The 9,046-nt window shown below is 40.7% G+C and overlaps 1 protein-coding gene across 1 annotated transcript in view; it reads left to right on the forward strand.

Annotated features, from left to right (window-relative positions):
* Window positions 1–9,046, forward strand: part of MYRFL (myelin regulatory factor-like) — a 106,967-nt gene that overhangs the window by 32,387 nt on the left and 65,534 nt on the right. The window contains exons 8-10 of the mRNA XM_019515782.1: window positions 1,451–1,527; window positions 4,814–4,924; window positions 5,820–5,910. Coding sequence (XP_019371327.1) covers window positions 1,451–1,527; window positions 4,814–4,924; window positions 5,820–5,910 — 279 coding nt within the window. The remainder of the gene's footprint in view (window positions 1–1,450; window positions 1,528–4,813; window positions 4,925–5,819; window positions 5,911–9,046) is intronic.

Raw genomic sequence — 9,046 nt, forward strand, 5'->3', positions numbered from 1 at the left:
TTGGATAAAAACACCAAAAAGCCCTGCTGAAGTGCATGAGCTATACAGACACTGAGTGAGTCAGATCAAACTGATGTGATTCCTTTTCCAGTAAAGTGATGGGTTTCTTTTTATGTTTGTTTGTCTGGTTTGCTTTTCCCCCATGTCTATCAGCACCCACTGCCTAAATGCAGGGACCTACCTAATTCATGGAGGCTGCCTCCAGATTTCATGGTCCTGGCACAGCATTAAGCACCATTTTTGTGGTGGAGTACAGCAGACTTTCCCCATGCCTCTGGCTGAGGGGTCCCAGAAGTCTCATCCTTCCCTGGAGATTGACAGGTGGCTATCTATTAGTCTCCGAAGAGGGCAGGACTTCCAGGGCCCCTCAGCCAATCAGAGATGTGTGTGTGTGTGTGGGGGGGAGGTACCATGGTCTGCTGAAAAAAATCTTCTCCCCTCCTTTGCTCTCCCCCTCCCACCTTCGTGATTCCCGATACCAGGGCTTCACACCTCTGCTTGCAACCTCCCCTTTTTTTAATTCCCCCCCCCTGCATTTTGCTGCTTTTTCACAATCTTCACCTGTTTTCATGGGGACTAGGCTTTTTCACAGGGGACCTACCAAATTTGCAGTTTCCACAAAAATCACAAAATTGTGAATTTGGAAGGCCCCTACACATAGGCCATGGGTTGCTAGTTGAACTGCCCTGATATAATTAATTACTCTGTTTTTCTACCTGTTTCTTAGGCCAGTAATGCAGAGGTTACTGTTGGAACTTGCTTTTCTGAATAGGATTCAGAAAGAGGTTTAAATATTAGTATAAAAAGAATCTGTGGGACCTCCTGGTTAGGATGAAGATATATGTATTAGGGGTGTGCAAAACAGTCCATGTTCAATTCAAATCTTTCTGAATCTCTCCAGATCAATTCGGAGGGTTCCAATTTGATTTGGAGACATTAAAGGGTCTCCTGATTTGATTTGGATTTGGTGATTTGGCCACCGAATCAAGCCGAATCTCTGCTGAATCGAATTGGGGACCAAAGCTTTGCACAGCCCTAATATGTGTGCATATGCTTCAGGATAGCAACTGACTGCAAACAGTCTGGCAAAGTAAGAGGCTTTTGTCTTTTGCATATTATTACATAATCTTCCATTATGCAGATTCTACAGCTTCCTTTGAAACATCTGTTACTTATTGGTCACACTGGGATCTAGGTTTTTGGTTAATGCCGAATAAAGGTCTGATCTAGTAGCACCTATGTGTTTTACATAGGTGCCACCTACATATGTTATTTATGTATGTAATATATGTAATTCCTAAACATGTAATTTTTTGGTGGCTGAGGGAGACTTTCCATTTCTTAAACGAATTTGTATATGGATTTTCAGTCTATTCACACTGCAACATTAACTTTTCCTGTCTTTATTTCAGTTTTGCACTTACAATGCTTGTTCACCTCTTGAATATAGGTGGAAGCCCCAAATCAAACAATTGCCATGGAGCAGTCTCAGTCGGACCGAAGCAAAAAATCTTTTCATCCCGTTAAGTAAGGAAAATCATTTATTTTTCCCACTCCCTCACCACTGCTGTTGTTCTGTGGTATCAGTCATGTTCCAGACAGATCTGGTCAGAAAAAGTTCCCCCCACCTCTATCTTGAGAGAACCTCTGAGGATGTGGACATATAGCACTTTACTAAAGATTAAATTGACTTTTCTCTGAAGTAAAAATGAAGTGGGTCTGTGATGTACAGCTGTGTACCAGTGTAAGGCACCCCATTCTAGAGTAAAGGTGGTTCTCAAAAGGTAAGGATTAACTAGACAGTGATATAGCTTAAATGAGTATACCAGTTGTGTGTTCACTCTCCCAGTTAATAGCTGCTCAGTACAAACTGGCTTCCTCATCACCTAGTGACCAGGCACTGCAGTCATGCTTACCGCAAGCAGCCTACTTGAGAGAGCTGGTAATGGGTCTGCTTCTTACTATGGGGTATGTTGTCTTTGGAGTAAAATACAGGGTAAACTTCTCTGCAATATTTGTCACATGGAAAGAAACCAAAGCCTCTTGAAATGTTTTGTGGTGGGAAGCCTCACTCCACTGTAGCCTGTAATTTGGTGGGCATATTTTTTTCTTGGGAGATGGGAGACCTCTACAATTTACCACATCCCAGGTTAGTGCCATAACCACTAGGCTATTTGATCTTCTGTGGTCTCTCTGTTTCTCCACTTGGACCTGTTTCACTTGATATAAATACTATATATAAATATTCCTTGGAGTATGGAGTATCTTTTCTGGCCCAATGAATATTTAGTTACACATGGTGGAATAGCTTCAATAAGAAACACAGAGTGAGGGAGAGAAACTGACTCTCTAGCTTGCTGGCTTGGGCACTCATAACAAACATTTTGCTCAAAGAGAGGTATTACCTGTGGTTGTCTGAAGTCAGGCAGAAGGCAGGGTACACATGCACCTTATAGACTAAGTGAATCAGGGACGCATAAGCTTTTGTGAGCAACTGCTCGCTTCATCAGATGCTGTGTCCAGCATTCTTCTCTGCTGAAGCTGCATGTCCTTTTTTACCAGTCCTATTTTCACTTCTTCATTTGACCCTACAATAAGTCAAACGTACAGAAATCTATTGCCCTCTTGTACTTTAATTTATTTCATTCTCCTTTCCCTGCTGATTGTTGAACTATTTGTGTCAACAACAGGTGTCTCCTTTCTAAACCCCCAATTTTATTTCTTTATTTCACAATACATTATTGTATGTTCAGATACGTTCTCCTGAACCGTTACTGCTTTCTCTTCCCAGATAGCTGAAATCTGTTGTTTTGGCTCTAGTAATGACTTCCTCCAAATTTAAGCAGTTATCTTGGTTGTAGATTTGCTTTCCCTCTGGCCCCAGCAACCTCTTGGAAATCCATAAAAAAGCAGAGAGTCTAAAGTCTTATAACCTCAACACTTGAGATACTCCGTGTACTGCAGCTCCTACTGTAATCCTAGATAGCATGGCTCCATTATAGCATGTCACTGAGAAACCAAAGCAGATCTGGAGAAACTAGAACTATTTGGAGAGAGAGGCACTGATGCCCCAAATAATCTCATTGATTTACCAGATCTGTGTACCCTGGTTTTCTCTTGTGTGTTTGGTGGCTTTTCATAATGAAAAGTGAGGAGATCTGGCCCCAGAGTATTAATCAAATAGGCTAGGGACAGACGTTACACACAAACCAGTTCAAGTGATTGGAAACTGGTTTAAACCTGTGACATAACAGAAATTCAGTGCACATAAACCAGTTTCAAAATGCCCACAACCAGTTTAAGATAGATCTGGATGAATCCATATCAAACTTAACTGATTTAGTTAACATCAGTTCACTTCATTATCGGTTCAAGCTTCACAGCTTAGAGAAACCTGAAGAAACTGTATTGATTCAGTCTCTGGCTTTTTGACTGTCTCTACATAATCATAATGAGTAATGCAGTAGATAAAGCACTTACGTTATGTTTCAAAGTCATGGAATTTGGGTCCTCTTGAGTTTTATTTAAAATCTTCTTCTGAAGACAAATGGCTCTCCAAACTTTCTATATATGCTTTTGAGAAATTGAACCCCCACCCTCCCAACAAAACTCCCAAACAAAACCCTGACTCTCTTCCTTTTAGAGGCAAAATATAATGTGCATCAAAAGAAATATTTTGGGAAGGAGGTCAGGGCAGAGTTCATAGTGACAACTGATTGTTCAGTGTTTGCTGTGTTTTATATCATATGTATGTTGGTAGCATGAACTCTGTTGGACATTTCCTCTTTGTGGTCAGTGTAAATATTTTACTTGCAGTCATACAAGAGGGACTGACTTTGTCTCATGGCTCAGTATTTTTCTATTCTTGTGGTTTTCTGGTGGTCAAAGGAAAATTAATTTAATGTGACTTATGCATAAATTCTTCCTACATCTTGTGTTGGGAGGGGGGTGGAATCTAATAAAAAACATTTGAGCAAGATAGAAGATCCAAAACTCCATAATATAGATAACATATAATAAAAATGCCTCATTTGAAAAATATCTTATGAAATGTAAGTATGACTTAACTGGAATTAACCCTCTTAGTTGAAATCTGCATGAATGAATTCTGATTTGGAGGGGGAGCCAGATTAGGTGTAAACCATCTCTATCATAGCTATTTTTTGCCAGGGATAGATTTTCAGTTTTGGTAAACTGATTCATTGGTTACAACGATGTAACATTGATTTACAACAGGAGGGAATTGAGTAGTTGAAGTGATTAATATTTCTGATCAAATCATTGGTACTGGTAATAAGGGCCTTTTCTGTATAGGTATATATTTTATAACAGCTTATATACAAAGGACTTGTAGATAAGTATCCATAACAAACAGAGAAATTAACCTTTACTTGATGTGCAAATTTAACATTATTAATATACAGTTCAGATCCAAATTAGCAATGGATACCCATACACATCACTGGACCTATGATGTACGGCTCTGTCCGTGGAGATGGCAGACATGCTTCTGATAGAAGGGTTCTCAATATTGTCCTGTATCCTGTGTGCGCTTGACTATATTCACCCCGATTTATCTTCTGAAAATGAATGTTGTGACTGATTTAAATGTGATAGTGAAGTGCTTTGTGAAAGAAGAAAGTGCATTACATTTATTAGCCACTTATCCTGAGATGTCTGTATTACCCTTTCATTTTTCTGAGATGTTGGGTTTTTTTTAATGTGAGCTATTTAATCATCTTGAAGAAACCTGAATGCAAACAAAGGATCCAAGTGATTGCTATGCCCTATGTTGTTTCCTTTTCTGTTTCAGAATTGATCTTCCAGGAGACCAGGTAACCAAAGTAACACTGGGAAGACTGCATTTCAGTGAAACAACAGCAAATAACATGAGAAAAAAGGGGAAACCTAATCCTGACCAAAGGTATTGGAGCACTCTTCTGTGTGTGGAGGGAGGATTGCATGATTTATTGACATGGGTGAAAATCTAAGTGTTGCAGACTTGTGATTTTATCCGGAGTATCGTGACAGTTAGTGTCTGCCCTAAAGCCCTAGGGCACTTCTACATGTGCTCTGCTCAGAGGGGAATGGGGGGTGTTGCTTTAATTAGAGCAGCTCCAAGAGACGCTCTAATTACAGTGCTACACCGTCTTATGCATCAGTGTCCCTGCGCTTAAAAATGCCAGTGGGGGTGCTTGAGCTAAAGCTCATTCGATGAGCTTTAGCTCAAGCGCCCCTGCCACCATTTTTAATTGCAGGGACACTGATACAATGAGATACAAGATGCTGCTGGAGTGCAGTAATCACCATGCTCCGGCAGATTCAATCAAGTCTGCACCAATGTGCTGTAATTGCAGTGCATCAGAGCAGCCTCTGCACTCATTTATAGGCACCGTTAGCTCCTGGGGTCACAGAATTATGAGAATACTGGTATTTATAATAGAAGCAAGTAGGTTTGGGTGCTTGGAAAGGAACGCTGGAAAATGTGACTTGAGTGTTATGTCCTAAGGCCTCAGAAACTGCTTTGCTGGTTTCATGATCTTTGGGGCTATGACTCCTGATTCTTGTATACTTAGGGTTAACAATTCTGAAGTCTTTCTGTTGATTTCAATGGGCCTTATTAAATGGAGTTTTAATAGAGATGGAGTGAAGCAGAGTAAGAAGCCTCCCTCTTTTTTCCATAATATAACGTAAGTAATACTTAAAATACAAGAACTATTACAGATGTAACTGCACAATTCCTCCAGAAAAGTACTTCCTTCTTGTAAAAAGATTTTTTTTATTTTATTTTTTAACCATTTAAATACATTTCAAATTAGATACTTCATGCTGGTGGTTGGACTATATGCTGTCTCTCAGGACCAGTCCTATTTGCTGTCTGCACAAGTCTCTGAAAAGATAATTGTGAGGGTAGGTACAAGTTCACATTATCTTTGTGTGAAAACATTCATAATTACTGGAAAGTGAGATGCCCATTTTAACTGTATATAATCAGTAAATTTGTTTAGGGTGATATTATCTATAAAATAGTTATGAAATACCTGGCTCTCTTGGTTACCTGCATTTCTGTGCAGTTCAGTTTGGTGTGTAGTCATTTGTCAAATTCCCAGACCTTTGACTAGGTCCTTTTTTGGTGGTGGCTGTAATATACATTTCAATAAATTAATATAAAACATTTTTGAGGCAAAATCTCTGCCTCAACTTTTATTTTTCAGTCCTTTCCTCCAGTGAATAACTACAGCCAGGCTTTTTCTTTTTTTTCCCCAAGCAACAGCACCATGGAACTGATCTGACCCTTGGCAGGTTTGCTGCTGTCCAGAGAACTTTTGATTAGAGCAACAAAATTGACTGCAGTACTATAATTTAGGGGGTGCGGTGGCAAAGTGGGTGATGTATCTTGTTGCAACCTCTGAGATTCAAATTCTACTCTGGACTTGGGCTGAAGACTTTCCCCAGTTTACCCAGCTGGAAATGGGTCTCTGGTCACCAAAGCTGCAGAGTTAATGGTGAATATATGTGATTCTGGCTACACAAGTATGTAAAAAGTGCCATACTGGGTCAGTTAGCCTAGTAGTATCCTATCTCTGACATTGGCAGAAGTGTATGCTCTGCATGGAGAGCACTGAACTGGATATATCTAATCCTCTGTTCCTTACCCGTCCTGGCATCTGTCAGGTTTAGAGATGCCATTGGAATCATCTCCAACCATTCTGTTCAATAGCCATTAATAGATCTGTCACCTACGAATTTATCCAGTCTCTTTTTGAACCTGGCTACATTATCTGTCTCCACCACTTTGTGGCAGTGAAGTCCACAAGTTAACTGCATGTTGCTTAAAAAAAAAAGTACTTTGTCTTGACAGACTGCTTGACATGACTGCTTTGTGTATGCTGGCATGAAGATTGGTGCGTTTTACCCAGGTTAGACTGATGGGTTGCTAAGCTTGGGAGTATCCTTGACCCTGGCTGTCATTTCACTTCGCTAATATTTGCTGGAGCAGAGGCACTGGAGTTGTCTATTTGCAGATTCACTGGGATGTCGTAGAAGAGTAGTTCAGGCACCTTGCTACAGCTCCAAAGGTGTCACTTTGAGCTGTGCTGTGGACTTATGCTGAACATGTTGCTACATGCATCACAACCACATGTGATGTTTGGCTATAGAAACTGGTATGCCTTACGGGCTGCTGGGAGCTGGGACTTTGTCACTATTTTTGATTTGCACATTCAGGAAGATGCGTTTATTTTTACATTGAGTTCATTCTTGGACTGAGATTTTATGTCTAGTTTTGGAAAACTGTCATGGGCTGGGTCAGCAGTCCCTGTCCCCTGGTGCAACATCTCACCATAACCTCCCTATGTGGGATGGGGCTGTGGGCAGGCAGGGAGCTGTATGGGCAGCAGGGACTGCCCTATGGCTCTTCCCCACCACCCCACTGGGTGCATGGGCCTGGGACAACCTGGAGACAGCAATGGCAATGGTGGGGAGAAGCCACACGGCAGTCCCAGTGCAGGCTCTGGTCCTATTTTTTCCCACTACAGCCGCTCATTGTGGCCAGGGGCGTGTGCTCAGCCTGGGGCTCAGGCCCTGCCTGTGCTGGTCTCCAGGCTTGAAGGACTAGCACAGGCAGAGCCTGACTGTCATCCGGGCTGCCAGGCAATGCTATCCAGCCATGGTGCCTCCCCAGTCCTGCTGCATACCCGAGGCCAGTGGGATATGCCATGGGCTGGAGTGCCTGGGCTCGGCAGGACCGAGAGGCCCACCATGGGCTGGACAAAGTCCCTCATTGGGCTGGATCCAGCCTGCAGGCTGTAGTTTGCCAACTCCTTCTCTAACTAGTGGCAATATAGCTGAAAGGTCATTAGCTATATTCAACAGGTCTGACATATTTGGAATAAAAAGCAGGATCATATATAAAGTCACTGCTTATTATAATGTGGCAGATCATACTGAACGTGTTATATGGGAAAAGCATATGCTTTGGTCTGCAGTACAGTAGAATGAAAGATGAAGCAACTACATACTGAGTAGTGGTTAAGAGGCATATCAGATCATGCTCTAATTGTGGCAAACAGTCAGATGTGCACAATTCTGTGTCACAGATGGCATAGCCTTGCAAAAGCTTTATGAATATGCTGATTTTTTTTTGGCATATTGATATTTTACTTAGAGTCATACGTTAATGCCTGAATTCAATGTTAATATTTCAATTTTAATAAAGAATTAGTTATACAAAACAAACAAACAAAAAACTAGGATTTATCCTATTTTTCTTGTATGCCTGAGAGCCAGATTACCTTATCTAATCTCATGCAAGTAAGTTGAAACAAGAGATAGTATCTTTTAGAATGAGTTGTTTATTTTAGGATCCCACAGTGAAAATGACAGTTGGTTTAACATGCCAGTTGTAATTATTTGCTTTTACAGATGGTGACCTCGCCAGGAACTACTATTTTTAAACCTTTCAGGTCTCCCAAGCTAAGCAAACGTGTTTTGGATATTGTTGAGATTTGCCTGTTTCAGCTGATAAATGAAAGCAGAATTCATTTGGTAGCTTTGATTTGTTGCATTTCTTATTACAAAATAAATTTATTCCTATCCACTTCAGAGAGCAATGTTTTTTAGTCCAAAAAATCATTAAAAAAAAATCTTTGTTCAGCTTTTCTTCCTGCAGCATCTTAATAAGTTATAGGATGTTCAAAGCTGGTAAAAATATTTGATTCGTGAAGCTGCTTATTTATGCTGTATTGTTTGTTTCTTTGTTTGTTTGTTCTGGAAACACCCACAAGTGCTAAGTGCCTTTCAGACGTAAAAGAAAGCTGAGTTCCTGTGCAAAAGAGCTTATATTCTAAAAGGCACGAACCAGAACAGAGAAATGGAAAAGGAAGTAGATGCAATTATATTATATATTATTGAGGTGTAAATCTGGAGCCCTACTCAGAAATGAGGTTTCTACTTTTCTAGGCACAATATGAAGGTAGACCAGAAAGATGATACCTGTCCCAAAAAGCCTTAATATCAACAGTAACTAGAGGCGGGGGGGGAGGGC

Source organism: Gavialis gangeticus, unplaced genomic scaffold (genome assembly GCF_001723915.1).
Source record: "Gavialis gangeticus isolate Ggan-Ray unplaced genomic scaffold, GavGan_comp1, whole genome shotgun sequence".
Classification (NCBI taxonomy): domain Eukaryota; kingdom Metazoa; phylum Chordata; order Crocodylia; family Gavialidae; genus Gavialis; species Gavialis gangeticus.